Source organism: Notamacropus eugenii, chromosome 7 (genome assembly GCF_028372415.1).
Source record: "Notamacropus eugenii isolate mMacEug1 chromosome 7, mMacEug1.pri_v2, whole genome shotgun sequence".
NCBI classification, from domain to species: domain Eukaryota; kingdom Metazoa; phylum Chordata; class Mammalia; order Diprotodontia; family Macropodidae; genus Notamacropus; species Notamacropus eugenii.
Genome location: NC_092878.1, coordinates 121463946 through 121480635, shown reverse-complemented (window position 1 = coordinate 121480635; position 16690 = coordinate 121463946). Strand labels below are relative to the sequence as shown.

At 37.2% G+C, this 16690-nt stretch overlaps 1 protein-coding gene across 1 annotated transcript in view; it reads right to left on the bottom strand.

Annotated features, from left to right (window-relative positions):
- The window catches only part of COL25A1 (collagen type XXV alpha 1 chain), a 568912-nt gene that overhangs the window by 158793 nt on the left and 393429 nt on the right, over positions 1 to 16690 (bottom strand). The window contains exons 8-9 of the mRNA XM_072623878.1: positions 3134 to 3193; positions 1154 to 1261 (exon numbers count right to left, since the gene is read on the bottom strand). Coding sequence (XP_072479979.1) covers positions 1154 to 1261; positions 3134 to 3193 — 168 coding nt within the window. The remainder of the gene's footprint in view (positions 1 to 1153; positions 1262 to 3133; positions 3194 to 16690) is intronic.

Below are 16690 nucleotides of genomic sequence, written 5' to 3'. Positions count from 1 at the left end.
CCCTCTTTATCCTCATTCCTTAACAACAATTCCTCAATGGAATTTAATTCCTGGCACAGGCCTAGAATATCTTCTAATATGTGATCGATATACGTATCCAAAAAAGGGAAGCTATTTGAAGGAATACTTATTAGATTTTGAGCTAGAAGGGACTTTGGAATTCTAACCTTATCAAATAAATATAGCAACTGAGGCCCAGAGAGGTAACTTAGTCAAGGTCGCACAAATAGTAAGTGGCAGTGCCAGACTCCTGAACTTGATTCTCCACTACAAATCCATCACTTTCCATAATCACATGACCTCCCTAATACCGAGGCTGCCAAAGAATATACAATTTATAAGAATAAAGTCTCTCTTGGCTGTAGTCCATTTGGAGCATCATATGGAGAAAAATGAGTCATTAGAATTGGACTTTTGGATGTGAATTTTTTCTTCTAGTGGTAGAGTAATAACTTCAACAGTACCATCTTTGGGGCTAGCCCTACATATTTTAAGAATGAATTCCTCATATAACTATATGGAAGAACTAATTGTATCATTCAGCATGGGGAAAAGCATTTATAAGAAGGTTTGTCTTAAAACTTTTGTATTAGACCCAAAATTAAAAATAATAATAAGGCAAGTAAGCAAAGAAACTCCAATATTGTTCATTTGAAGTTCATTGTAAAGTATGCTATAATATAGTCTTTAAAATTATTTATCACTTACAACACAGTATACAGGTATCCCCAAAGTCTTAATGTGGTTTTAAGCTATAATAACTTTTAAAGGCCCTAAGACTTTAGGGATACCTTGTGGTTTGCTTTGATTGGTTTTCATTGCTAGACAGACTGATTTCTTCTAGGACCATACTTTACAGTAACCATACAAGTCTGGTCTATTCTCAGCTATGGGAGAAAAACAGCATTGATACATGTAGCTTACTATTCATTCTCAAACCTTACCTGGGAGAACTTCAAATTAGTTGCTACCCCTCCATGCATCCACTCTGATGAGGCTACCAAAGGGAAAAGGGCTGTAACTGGCAGAACCCCACCCCATGCCCTGGCTTAATGATCATCAGGAAGGTTTTAGAGAAATTAGAAATAGTCACTCCTCACAAAAAAGTTTTGGAAATCTGTGATTCAGAAAGCATAAGGAGACAACAACTCACAGGTACTCCTGGCATGCCACGGGGACCATCTTTCCCTGTGTCCCCAGGAGGCCCTCTGGGTCCTGGTGGGCCAGGGGGGCCAGGAGGACCAGCTTGTCCTTGGTCACCCTAGAATGGAAGAATGAACAGATACACAAATGATCATACAGGAACATGTTCCGAGGCATCTCTCTTTCAATTATTCTTCATAAACATTGCCTTGTTGACTACTTTTTGGCTCAAATGATTCACATAACCAAATGGTGAAAAGAATCCTAGAGAGACATAAAACAGGCATCTCTGCTAGCCACTTGCTTGACCACAGGAAGGACATAAATATTCATACCATGTGAGCTGACTTGATAGAGAGGTACTCAGTGGCTAGGCACTGATAGCTCACAAAAATAGTCCCACATCATAATCGCTGTGCTTGGAAGCAAACTTGTCCACTCCTTTAGAATAAGTCTACCAGAACAATGCTGCACCAGCTTCCTTTTACTTTAAACTTTACTTCTAGTGGCAATAAAACAAACGGCTGGACTTGCACTTTCGACAGATGCATTTCATGGCTAGGAATTTGATAAATAACACACACGAGGCTCTTTCCTTATAAAATAAAATCATTCTTGGCTTAGTTCAGAATGACTTCTTAATTGCTAGAGGCAGAAGGTTCTGAAAACATCCCTTACTGACCTCAATTACTATAAGTAAACTTTGAAAAAAACGAAAAGGCAAAAAAAGATAAAAACCTTTTCATTTCTTTTAATTTTTCTTTTCAAACTCACAGTATCATAGGATGACAAATTTGAGACTGGAAAGGATCTGGGGGGGGCATATGGTCCAATCCTCTCATTTTGCATAAGAGGAAACTGAGGACCCTGAAATTACATGACTTGCCCAAGGTCACATATAATGTGAGGTTGATCTGGGTGCCCTGTGTCCCAAGCCAATGTTCTTTCTTTCCATTGTACAATATCTTCTTATCTCTTACAAATATTCTACAAACACAGCATATTAAGATTATTTTACTTTGGGATGTTTTCAAGACAACACTCCACCATGAGGAGATACCCTGGTACAAGCATGCAGAGTAATAATTAAAAGTAAAGAAGAATCAGACTTCAGACAGAAGCAGCACTACCTTAATGAGGCGGCGTTTAATGAGCTGCTGATCAGCAGAGAGAAACCCATGATTGATTTTAGGAAACACCATCTGATCAGGCAGGTGAGGTCAAAGGTTGAAGTTCAGAGGTGAGAGAGTTGAGGAATAGACATCAGAAGGCCCAAGAAAGAAATAAAGATATAAGCGTTAGATTTACCAAAACTAGCAATAGGAGAAAAAAAGAACCAGTGCTTATGTCTGACACTAGAACCCGCGCCTGGTTGTTGAAAAGAATAAAGCTATGGAGCATGTTGGTAAGGTTAGCTTTTTTAAATGCAAAGAATATTTCTCAAAACAGTAATTTTGGTCAGATGTGTGTTAGGGTTTTTGATTTTGGTTTTTTAATTTAATATCATCCCACAGCTCCAAAGGCTCTTATACGCTTTTCTGCAGGCAGAGATTCCAAGGACAAAGTACCAGTCCAATTTTTCAGTCAGGATTTTCAACCAGCATAATGTTGCATGAACCTTGGTGCCATTTTAATGATGACTGAAGGCCAGGAGGTTTTATATGTCTTAATCAACTAGGTGCTAGACAACATAGATAAGAACACTGAGGTACATTACATTCCCACATAATAAGTCTGAATAAAAATGTAGAGTACTCAAAGATGACTTCCCCCATATGTGTTACATTAGATAAATCTTCATCTGAGACAATTTTATTTAAAAAAATTAAACCAACACCTCACCAGAGTCTAGGAAGTAATGTGTGTTGATGGCTTTGACTCCTAGAGACTGATGAAATCATTGGCTTTCCAGAGTCCAGTTAACCGTCCACACACACTCTTATGCTGATTGAGGAACCTGACTGAGTAGGCATAGGTTTCAACCACAAACCTTGACGGTGAGTATCTGATTACTGTGCAGAGCCGCAACTGTGGGGAAGCCTGGGAGACCCTACAGACACAGCACAGGCACCAAAACAACACGACAGAAACCGTCACACAGACATTTCACTAATGGACAGACAGAACAAGCAAGATGACCAATGGGACCTATGGACTGCTACTAGCCTCATCTGTTATAGGGCCAAACAAAATTGAATACAGTTCTTCTTCAGCTGGGATAGTCAGAGAGAGACCCAGCAGTCCCCACTCAGACCACTTGATGGGACTCGAGTTTGTTGTATATGTATATAGCCTGTGTCTAGAATTTTTCTAAAATTTTCTAGATTCTTAGAATCCTAGATGCAACAGGTTGGATCATGGGCTGAACACCAACAAATTGTTATAGAATGAGAGCAATGCTCTGTTTACTGAAAGACACAGGACATACAGTACACACATCCATTTTTTTAAATGGACAGTAACACACAGTGAACACAGTCAGATTAGAAACGGTGCTCGACAGACCCAACGAGTTTGACATATTTAGTGTTCCCACCTATGTTTCGAAATATCCCTCTCATACCTCACAATGACTCCCAGTTCAAATAGTCTGTTCTCTCTTGCTTGTGGAACTCGGAATGATACCAATATCCATCTAACCAATATCCATCTATCATTTATACAGTGAGCATCTTTATGGCAGAGTTTGACTTTTAGGCTCTATTTAAGTATATATACTTTTTCAAAAGTCCAATATTTTAAATGAGCAATATACTGCTGGAAACCCTTAATCATGAGAAGGGACCAGACAGAAATTTTGCAGGGACATTTCCTTGAGAAGGATCATTTTAGAAACCAGAGAAACAAATCACTTTTATGAACTGGTTCACACTGGTTCCTCCTTCCTAGAGAACAGACTATTGAGAAAGAGATCAAACTGGATAGATATGAGAGACATTTTTGCCCTAATTTTACCACCTTTCCAACACTATAGTCTGCAAAATGGAGCTCTCCAGAAAAATAATTCCTTCCCTTATTGGCTTTTTTTTTGGCTTGAGTACAGTTTGTAAATATATTGAATCAATTAGTAAAAAGCTGCAAATATCTATGCCCTTCCCTATTTCTCCAGAGGCTCCCACAAGGTTAAAAGTTCCCTAGAGTCATGATTTCATTAGTTTTTTTCCCTCACTGGAGATTTTTTCTTTTGAGAAAGTCAATGAGCTTTTAGATAGATAGGTAAATAGTAGCATTTCTGCTCTGTTGCCTTAGATTCTCATCTATGGAGGTAGTGCTTGGATGGAACCAAAACAAAAGAAACCATCAGCTTTGCTCAAAATCCATTCTGATAAGACTGTTATGAGGTTCGGTGGTTTCTGAGTGACCTGTATCCTCCTCTATTTTTTTTCTCCCTCAAGCAAAAGCCCTTTAAACATAGATTGTACACAAATATAGAAATGCTGAGAGTTGGAAAACAGATGTGTAAAATTTGCTTTTGTTTTACTGAGGAATATGAGTTTATTAGATGGTAATGTGCCAGCATCTTTACATCTGTGACTCATTAGTCCTATATTACACAAAGTCAGAACTCTGTCTGTAAACTACAATATTTATGTGACAAAGAATAAAAACAGATACAAACAAGAAACATGTGAAGGACCAAAGACCTAATTAATGGTGATAAATCATAATGTCACTTTAAAATGGGATTATCTAACAAAAATTATTTAGATTTTAAAACATTTTAACCATGCACATGGTAGACTTTACAAGTATTTTGAAATGGTAATGAATAAACAAGCCTCTTCTCACATTCTTATCTGGATATGACTAATAAGAAATGACCACAAAAACTCATGAAAAAAGATTCCAATGTGACAAAATCGGAAATACAAAGTAGAAAGGTAGTTGGAAAGATGCCTTTCATTTAAGACCCTCAATCAATGGAAACTTCTCTGTGAGAAGCTATTTTCAGATTCCTCAATCTTAATACCAAGAAACATTACACACTTGATATTTGTAACCATATACTGAAGGTCTTACTGGGTGACTTTGGCAAGATAGCTTTAGGATGGAAAGAAAATGGGTCAAAGGGGAGAATATCGATGACTCTCCACAGATATCCAAGCTGAGGTTAGTGAGTAAGAAAATCAGTCAAGACCTGGAAATCATGCTGCATTTTATTCAGTTACACAGGTGTATTCAAGGATAACTGTTTCCAGAGAATGTAGCACATTCCTTCTCCTTCACCCATATCAGATGAATGGGTAAGCTGGGACCACAAGTTCAAACTAAAGTTGCCTCTCCCTTTCCATACACATTCTCTATCTTAACCATCTTTCCCCTCCTTTCAAGTTTCTCTTATATTAATTTTCATGAGATCTCACTTGAAAAAATGTGAGTGTTGGAGATATAACCAACATTGTGTGATTTACCCTACTCTGCCCTCTCCTCCAGCTCCCCAACGTAGGAGTAAAACAGTAATTACAAGGAGAGTGAGAGTTTCTAATCACATAGAAGAGACTTAGCTGGATCATTCATCTCAAAGAAAAATGATGCAAAATCTCATGAGTTTCCTTGCCTTAATCACTGTGTTTGGTCATATTATACTTCACATTCTCAGGGAAAGGTGGAGGAGAGGAAAGAAGTGGGTAAATGAAATTTTGGGATTAGGTTCATTCCAACTGGTACAACTGGAAACCTCTGAGATGAGAAGGTCATTAGGCTGGAGAAAAATTCTCTGGGGGATTTTCATGCATGGCCCCATATTTAGATCCCCAACATATTCACAAGTTAAATAGTTCCATATGGATACACTTTTAGGATGAGCTAACAGTGATATGTATTATCACTGTTTAAGTTTGGATTTACAAAGTTGGTACTAAGGGCTTTGTTTCCCCTACGCATTTTGCCTAACTGGGCTGTTTGCCACACAGTGAACTGCGCTTTTTTATCTAGACATGGCTTTTTCTATTCCATAGCACTGTGGTCCATTCAGCAAGGTTTCACCTAAGTGTGGTTAATTTCAATGAGTAATAACAATGAATGAATGTAAAAAGATTTATTAAGCACTTATTAAGTGTCAGTCACTGTGCTGAGTACTGTGGACACAAACATAAATGTGAGATGTGGAGCTCATTTAGGAGAGTGTGTAATGATAGAAAATGTGGGAGGAGAGTTTTGGTCTGGGAAGTCAGAGTGTTGGTGAGCGAAGTCAAAACAGAATTGATTGTGTCCTTTCCACTCCTGATGGCAACACTGAATTAATTATAGGTTAGAAGAAGAAACAGAACCAGAGAGCAGGAACGTAAAATAAGAATAATTATAAATAATTCACATTTATATGAATGTTTCACAGCTTATGGAAAACTTTTTTTCATAACATCCATTGGTCGTACAAATATTATTATCCCCAAGTGACTCGCCCCAAATTCATACTCTTAGCAAATGCAAAAGTCAGGACTTGAATGCAGGATCTACTGACCCCAAGTTCAGTGCTATTTCCATTATGCCCAAAGAAAATAACCCACTTTCCCACTCAATTAGGATTTTTCTCCACGGTAATTAGTCGTAATCTTTTCCAAATAAGTGAAATGGACATATTTCATTTAGTTTTATATTTCAGAAAACTTGTCTGGTATACAGATGGTTTGGAGTGGGTGTGAGAAAAAAATACGTGTTTCTATAAGACATGGAGAAAGGACACAAGAATAAGCTGATGCATTGAAGCAATTTGCACGTTTCCCCCCCAAAAGAAGTTTTAAATGCTTCGGGAACCTGGATGCACAAGGGTGTAAAATGACTTTCCACAGCCAATTTTCCTGCTCAAGGCACTTAACACATCTCATCTCAATAATGCCCATAACACTGTGATGAGTATAACTCTAACAGGACCCTTTCTATTAGTATCATTCTAGGAGAAGCACGTCTTGTCACACTCTCTGGGCAATACTGAAACATAAGCCTGCCTTATGAGGATGCTGAAGAGACAAATAGTTCATTTGAAAGCCTTTGACTTCTTAGAAGAAATCATTTGCATAGCCACTCCCACCTAAGTTCTCAGACCACTGGTAGAAAAATAATCTTATCCAGGAGTGGGGAACCTGCCCTCACATGTGGCTCTGAAGGTCCTCAAGTGTGGCCCTTTGACTTCAAACTTCAGATAACAAATCCATTTGTCAAGATAAGATTCTTATCTATTTAGACAACAGATAGGACAACTTTTGACTTTTTGCCTACAGATCTATGAGAGAAATGTCATCTATGCATAAAAACCCATACTTTTTTGCTGTTATATTATGATAAAATGTCCTTACTTTTAATGATGAGGAGAACTTTATTTTTTGGTGAAGGGAAGGAGAGTATGGACATTTATTATCAGGAACTGCCAGTGAGAAAGTTCACTCTCTCAAGTCAGATCAGCAACGCTTAGGCAATTAAAAGTCTTAAAAATTAAACGAAGTTGCCTTGGACACCGAGATGTTAAGTGATTTTTTGAGGGTTACACAGGCACTATGGGACAGAGTCTAGCCTTGAACACAGGTCTTGACTTTAAGATTCTCTATCCACTATGCTACACTGCCTCTCATAGAAAGAATAGTCTATTATTAATTACTGTACACTTAAGGTACTTTTCAAATACAAAGCGCTACTGCACAGCATTCTAGGACCATTCAACTGAAGATAAGTTATCAACTTAAAAAACACAAGAAACTGGGCAGAGTTAAAAGACTTTAGAAAGGTATGAAATATTCACTAGCTCCAAAGTGTGGCCTCAGTTATTCCAATTAATTGGGAACTAGAAACAGTAAATATTAGAAACAGGAATACAATGGGAGAAGGTCCAATTTTGAACAGGAAAAAAATTCTATGTTCTTGAAGACCTTCTAGATCATGTGGCTTCACATACTACTATAAGGTAAGAAGTAAAATCAAGCTTTACCCCGAGGAAGGAAGTAGTCTGAATTACCTATTGAATTAATTTAAAGAAAACCAATCAAGGCAGAAAGGCTTGGCTAAGTTCAAGTTTCCCAAGGCCAGAATATTCAAGGACTGAGTCAAGGAAGAAGAGAAAACTTTAAAGGTCAAGTAGAAGACTCTTTCTTAGCCAGGCAGCCATATCAAGAAGAGGAAATTTTGAGACATTGAGACCTCTGGGGAGAGATTAATGAGATCCTTGTAGGATGGATGGTCAGCTTGAGAAGTGTTTTCCATTATAAGACTCAGAGAAGGAACTAGGAAGCAAGTCCAAAAGAAACTATGAATTCTGGCAGCTTCAACAATGTTAACCTTGAAAGCCTAGATTTTAAATCAGCAACCAACTCAGCAAAATAAGCTGGAAGAAGGAGCTCAGTGGGGATAAAGGGAAGAACTAACAAAAAACCAGGGTGGTCTCCTGTGCATTGGTATAGAAGATGAAGCTTCACTTTTAAGACTGGTGTAACTTTGAAAGCTTTCCCTTTGTATGTTATTTTAAACCTCCATATGCTTCTGTGAAGTGGTGACCTGAATGTTAAAAACTCTTTAAAAATCTAAACAAGGGTTGTGCTCCGATTTCAAACACAGTAGAGCAGAGGAAAAATTTAAAGTGACTTTTCTCTTCCAGAAGTGATCAGATGAGGGTGACCCAAGACAAAAGAAAGGGTAAAGGAAGCACACTTAACTGGAAACCATAGGATCATATATTTAGAGCTGGAAAGTCATCAAATGCAACTCCTTGACTTTATGAATGAGGAAACTGAGGCCCAGAGAAGTTAACTGACTTGCCCAGGGTTGTGCAGTGAGTAAGTGTCAGAAGGCAGGTCTTAAACTATGGATTTTCTTGTTCCAAGTCAAGGCCTCTATCCATCACATTATAACAGGCTCTAGTCTGGGCCCTGATACTTTTTAGGAGTGTGATTTTAGGCAAGTCATTTAAGCTCTGTGAACATCAGTTTCCATATCTTTACAACAAGGATGTTACATTAGGTGAATTCTAAGGTCTCTTCCAACTTGGATATTCTAGGACTTTAATTCAGCTAAAAAATATTAAGTATTTACTGCGTGCAGAGTACTGAACAATACATAATGCCAAGATGAGATATCATTCTGGTCCTCCTAGAGTAGTCTAGTAGTGAGATATGATGCTACATGAATGACAATGTAACAAAATTACTCATGGTATTTTGTAAAAATATATAAAAGTGGTATAAGAAAAATGTTATAGGAGAACTGGGATGGAAGAATGGAGAAATGGAGAGAATTTCTAATAAATTAATTGAGAAAGTCTTCTTGGAAGACGTAGAACTGGAGTTGGATTTTAAAGGACCCATAGAATTTATCAGGAGAGGGGATTCTAGAGAGAAGAAAGGTGAACAAAAGTTTGTTGCTGTTTGGTCATTTTTCAGTAATGTCTGACTCTTCATGACCCCATCTGGGGTTTGCTTGGCAAAGATACTGGAGTGGTTTGCCATTTCCTTCTCCAGTTCATTTTAAAGATGAGGAAACTGAGGCAAATAGAAAGGGACTTGCCCAAGGTAATGCACTTAGTAAGTGTCTGAGGCCTTATTTGAACTCAGCAAGACCAGTCTTCCTGATTCCAGGCCTGACACTCTATCCACTGTGTGCCTGTCCCACCTACATGCCTAGATGGAAAAGCCCAGAACATATATGAGGAACAAAAACTAGTCCAGCTTGACTGGTGTCGAGTGGATTAGAAGGTGGAAAAATTGGGGATACTACTGAAAAGTTAGGGTGGCTTCAGATTTTGGAAGGCCAAGAATGTTGGACAAAGCAATCTGAACTTTTCTCAGTGGGCAATAGGGTTTTGAGCAAAGGAATGAAATGACCTTCCTTTGTGTAAGGAAGATAAGTGCAAGAGGGATGGTTTGGAGAAAGGCAGAGAAAGAAGGCTTGAAGACCTATTGAATCACAGACCAACAGCTCAACAGATGATGATAACGTCCTTCTCCTGCCCTTGTTATCCCTTAACTTTGCCACTTACTCTAGCCACTTAAGAAGTGAGGCTGGTGACCTGCACAGCCCTCCCTCCCTCAAAACAAAGTCAAGTGCAAGTCATGTCATCATTTCTCTGATGGCATGGTCTTCTTCAACAATGAAGGATGAACACACAACAACAACACAACTGAGAAGTTAATAATCATTAATAAGCTGTCTTTCCTCAAAAATTCACACAAGTCGACCAGCAGTTACTAACCCCTGCTCTATGGCAGACACTACACTAGGAGTTGGGGTTACAAAGAAAGGCAAAAACATTTCTAACCCTCACAGTCTAATTCAGGGAGACAGCACTCAAATGACCACATTCAAACATGTCTCCTTTTAACTTATCATTCCCTAATTTATAACTGAAGTTATTTGAGCATTTTTTTTTTACTAGATTGTAAACTCCTGGAGAGTAGCTATGGTGTATTATTGTACCTTCCTGCTATCTGTATCTTCAGCACTTAATGAAGTGTTTGAACATAGTAGGTACTTCGTAAATGTGTTGAATTGACTATCACCTAATGCTAATGCCTTGTAAAAACCCATTTGTAACATGTAAGCAGTGATATGAGCAAATACTACAGGTGAAATTACATATCCTGTGCCTGTTCTTTATTATAATATGAATCTCACAGTACATAACATGTAGAAATGTCTTATTGTAGATGGACACTATACAGTGGACAGTATAAGCCTGTCAGATGTATGGAAAGTTTGGTAATGGTTGTTATTGAGATATGTTGGAAAAGATTAAGAAACTTTAGTTATAATTTTTTTGGCTAGTTGACAAAAGCCAAGCTATATTGGAAGAGAAAAAGTGATATTTTGAGCCATAAAACCCACTGAGTTAGCCCATAATATAGTGTTATGATTCTGCCTGCCTAATTACTAAGTGCATTCCAAAAGGACGATTATGATGGGCTGCATAATGAAAGATTAATATACCTAGAAGTTGATGAAATGGTTCCCAGCTAAGGAAGACCAGATGGAGAAGGATTATTATACTATGCAAAAAGGATTTAAGTTAGTGAATAACTTTAGTCTAAATAGCAGTCACTGTCAGAGGACAAACGAGGGAGAGGGAGAAGAAATGTACAAGGATTGGGTATGGTGGCTCAGTTGTGATTCGGGATGTCTTTCTGAATTAAAAAATCAGGTACAAAATGTTCAATATACAAATGTATATCTATGATCATACAATGTGCAAATACAAAAATATTCAACATTCAAATATTACAAATGCTATGATTTTCAAATCCAAAAACTCACTAGAATTTATCATTGAGGATGAACTGTAGTGTTTTAGCACAATTACTAAATTAAATTCTGGTGAGAATCACTGTCATAGAGAAAGGCATAGTACTGAGTGATAACACATAATATAGCTAGTAAAATTAATTTCACTCTGGACATTCTGTTAATTTGCTAGGGGTGCTTTGAATACTTGGACAAAGTTTCAAGTGGTGGATGGCTCAATTGTCCTACCTCTTAAGGTACAAAAAGTGTGGATTGGCCCCTGGTCTTTGAAAAAAGTGTCTAGCAGAACTGTTTCACAGTGGATGTTAGCACTGGAGAAGTGAAAGTGACATCTGGGAAAATCCCAAAAATAGTAACTCTACTTTCTGGGATGGTACCCTCTTGACTGCTTTCTGCTTCAAGCTAACCAAGTAATGTGCTTCTGATCTCACCAGGTATTAATTCCCTCACTAATTCTGAATGCTTTCCCCAAACATTAACTTCAACACTAAAAGTCTGAACACTAAGAAAGTGTTTAAGTCACAAAGTGGGTTCAATTCTGGGATGTCAATTTGCTCTGGCAATTTCCCTGTATTTGAAAGGAATAGTTACATAGTTAATAATGACAACACCACAATAATGTTAGTTAGATTTGTGACTGATCTGATAACTGAATCTGCTGGTGCTTTGGAAGTTGGATTAGTCACAGTTGGAGAAAGATTTTCCTCATAGAAAATAAAGGTTCTGGATGTTTCCAATAATGCCTCAATTTTGATTTCTATTACTTTCTGTTATATTAAAAGGGTGAACTTCTGCTTTATCTCGCCTGGACCCAGGACTCTAATTTACTTTCCAGACACCATCTACAAGTGATATCCCCTCATTCTAGCCATCAGCCTTACATTTTCCCCACAGAATCCTTGAATTTTGCCCTTGGTACCACTGAAAGCCCTGATAAGTGACCTTTGCCTTATCTTGCCTGGATTCACTTCCAGGACCCCGACTCCAAACCATATCACATTTCTCTCTTCTCATACTTCCCCTTTTCCTGACTCTCCCAGCTCTTTTATGTGTGTTTACCTCATTAAAATATAAGCTGCCTGAGAACAGTATTGGTCTTGCTTGCTTAACTTTGAACACCTAGAGCTTAGCACAATACTTGGCCCATAGCTCTTAACCAATGCCCTATCGATTTGTCTGTTTCAATAATTAACATTCACAGACTCTTTGAAGATGAAAGAGTTGAATGTTAAATTCTCCTCACATAAACCACAGCAGGCAAGAATTCAATGTGTTGCAGTCAAGTATCTCCAATAAAAGAGATACAGTGCAGAACAAATATTCAACATCTCAGTTTAGCGATGTGAGAAAGTCCTTCTGGGACTTAGATGAAGGAAGAACAAAGTACAATTCCTTTTTAGATGGAGGATAAGTGCCCTAAGTATATAATAAATGTGTCTGCTGTAACCAATGTCAGAGTTATTGTTTCTTTGGGAAACTCAACTCTGAATTTCCTGACTCCTATGAAATTAAACTTTATCATAGTATATTTTTTTCCTTTAGTTTTAATTTCCTGATCATTGTTGGCTTTTGCAAAATGAAATGTAGCTATGTGCCATATTGTATATTATGTTTCATTTCTTAAATCCTCTATTTTTATTTGCATAAATAATTTTTTCCAAAAACCCTGAACGAGTCTCATTTTAACTTTCCACTTCAAACTCCCACTTTTGCTCCCCACTTTCAAAGATAGCAAGTACTGGAAATACTGGAGTGATAGATAAATCTAACATAAAAAGTAATGGAAATGGGGAACAGAAAATGCAAGCCAAGCTCAAGTATAACTGTCAGACTCTTGCCTTGGACATATTGATTTTTCATATCAGGTCATGGAACTGGTCTGCACAAAACAGAGAGGAGACTCGTGTCCCTAAATGTGAGGATAAATCATTCTAAGTGAAGAAAAGATATGGCAATTCAGTAAATAGCAAAGGAATTCTTCTTTATTCATGAGGAATCCAGATTACTAGGGGGAAAAAAGAAGTGGTTTTCTATGTTTAAAAGCAGAAAAATGACCGTATGGTACCCAATTTATCTAAGGAGGGATTAGCTTTTTCCTGATGTCTAAGGGTAAGAGCAATAGTTTGGTATACAAAAGACAGATGTATTTCATAAGACCTGTTTTTCTACTATACAAGTTTCTGTTTTCTGTACCTACAAAGTCTAAGGTTTACTTCTTAAAACCAGGTGGCATCTGGTATATTCCCATCACTACCAAGTCGTACTACTGCAAATGCTCCAATTTTCTATGATTTCCATATGTTTGGGTTTTGGTGGTGTTGGGTTTTTTCCCTAATCAAAGGATGCACCTATAACTTATTGCTATTTAATTTGCTTATCAATCACTGCCAAGTCTACATACTTTGTGATATGCACTATTATAAATCACTAAAAGGGGGGAAGACAAGCATCTTCTTTGGTTTTGAACTCTGGGCCATGCTGAGACAAAACCTGTCTATATATTTGATCTGTAACTCCAACATTAATACTGAAATTGTGCAGGTCTCTGGACCAGTGAAATATCTGGGGAGGTTTATGACTGTAGGGAGATAGTATTGAGCAAAGCCAAATTTTAAAAAAATATATGTTCAACTCTTCAAAGAAATAGCAATAGTTTCAGATCCTTAATTTGTCTTCAACTCCATTACTATTTTATAGTATTTATTTTTCCTGAGACAATGTCACCCTATTTCAACTGGGTTGAAAGCATGGCAGCCACTTGAAAGCCCAAAGGTACTTGTGGTCAGCACAGAAGTTCTGATCTTTCCTATTTCTCACTTGGTTTGGTTTGTCATTTTTTGGGCAGTGTAGTGGTCCCACAATTGCCAAAGGCTCACAATATGGGTGCCAAACTCAGTGCAAACAACTGCCCAGCAGAGTCCACTGTAGCTCAGAACTCCAGAGCTCAGGAGATCCACTAGTCTCAGTCTTACTGGTAGAAGAGATTTTAAGCATATGCTTCCATATCCAGAATGCCTGTTAATTTTTGAGCAACTCATTGCCTATGACAGCCTTAGCTATAGATCAGGAAGGAGAAGAGAAGGGATGTGGTGTAAATAAGTTTATTTTGCTATTAACATGAAGCTTGATCACGTACAAGTTTGAAACTGGCAACATGAGGTTTAAAATTTTCTTTGTGTTTCTTTCATTTGTCTTAATTATTTGCCACATGTATACAATCCATTTTTTACTATGTCCACAATGCTCCAAAGGGATATGGAATTTCAATCGAATGCCAGTTCTTAATCTTTGCACCTCTCAGTGGTAATTACTAAAGGAGTTATTTTTTTCTCTTTGGTCTACTTATCCAAAAAGATGCAATCTAATGTCTTGTAACTTTCTTCCTAGCCCATCAAATTTTCATACTTTAGCATCAAGATGCATAGCCAATATTTGCTATGCTCACAAAGAAATATGGTAAGGTTTTATTTTGTTTTTGTGTCCAAGAGGAGACAAAGATATAAGAATCAAATACTCTTCAGCGGAACGCTGACTTCCAAATCTATTCTTTCTGAAAAGCTTTGCCAGTATAGTTATACAGGACAATTCAAACAACCCAATAACTCATTTTTCATTAGTGCCCCCAACAGGGCCACTTTGATGGGAATATTTATGAGGGGAGATATTTCCGTTAATTCAAATACACAACCGGAAAGAGAAAAAACAGAAAACATATGTAATGCCTCCCGACACAGAAGTTTCTCAGAGTCTACTGAAAAATGCATAATAGGAAATTATTTCAGCTCAACCGAAAACATGTGGATATAAAGCTGCATTCTTTTCCTAAATCAGTATGGAAAATTCACATAAAACTCTGATAGAGAATTCCTATGACTTTGTGTGCAGATCACTCATTCTTAGACAATAAACCAAAAGTATACTGTGCAAAATCTCAAGGGATAAGGATTTGAAGATTCTTGGGGGATACTTCTGAATTTCTATATTCTCAGGAAGGAGGCAAGTCAGCATGGAATGCTACTGTTGGGAATAATAGACATCCCTTATCTTAAATTAAAATTTTGAAGAGATAAAATGTTATTTAATGTGTTACTTTATTCATACAATTAGAAGCACCACACTTTACTTTAGAATTGACTCACTGTTCATTGTAAAGAAAGGATACTATTTGCAGATTATTTTTAAATGGATAAGTAAATACCTTGAAGGGAAATATTAACATTGGAATCTCAGGATAATATGATCAATCCTCCGTTAGCTTGTGCTCACCAAATCCCCCCAAATGAGGTCTCCTATTGACCAGTATCTCAAAGTTTAGAGGCAACTAAGTGGGGCAGTGGATAGATTACTGAACCTGGAGTCAGGAAGACCTAAGTTCAAATCCCATCCCAGACACTCACTAGCTGTGTCTCTGGGCAAGTCAATTAACTCATCTACCTCAGTGTCTTCATCAGTAAAATGTGGGTAAGAACAGCATCTACCTCCTAGGGTTACTGAGAGGATAAATTAACATTTGTAAATCACTTTACAAACCTTGCAGCACTGTACAAATGTTAGTTGTTATTTCAAGCTATGATGATTTAACAGGCTCCACAGGATATTCCTTGAATGCGACTCTAGGACATATGAAAATTAATTTGGATTAAGCATAAGAAGTAATCTACCATCCTTATAAAATGTGCTTTCCTCAGTTCATATGAAACCTAATTTGAATAAAATGGGTTGATCATCTTCATAAAATGTATTTTCCCTTATCAGTTGCTTTGTTAGCTAAGTAGGTCTGAATTTCTGGGACAATGATTGTTACTACTATTGGGTAACCTTTACAAAATACTAGTTGGGTGCCTTATTGTGGGCAGATGATCCTAGGCTTAATTAAGGGTAAATCATAGTATTTTCTAAAATGTTAAAGAAAAAATTTGAGTCTTGTATGCTGACTTTTCTATTTGATGACCAGGCTAGCTAGGTATGGAGAGGCTTATTGCTAGTAATTTAGCATCAGGCAATATATTCTTTGGCTATAGCAGCCCATGAACCAAAGAAATATACATACAACTATATGATATCTCTCAAAATTGAGAAATATTTATACATTATATTTATTACATATAATATAAATTCAATTTTTAACATCATACAATATTAATATATCTCACATTCACTCATGTATACATGGATACGTATATCTGAATGTGTATGTAGATATACATATACATATATCTCTCTTGAAAGAGCCATTTCTGCTTCTAAAATTATAGTGTCAGTGGAAAAGGAAGCAGAATGAGAGGTGTTAGATTTTTCTAGAAACATTAATTTAACTGCTGATACTCTA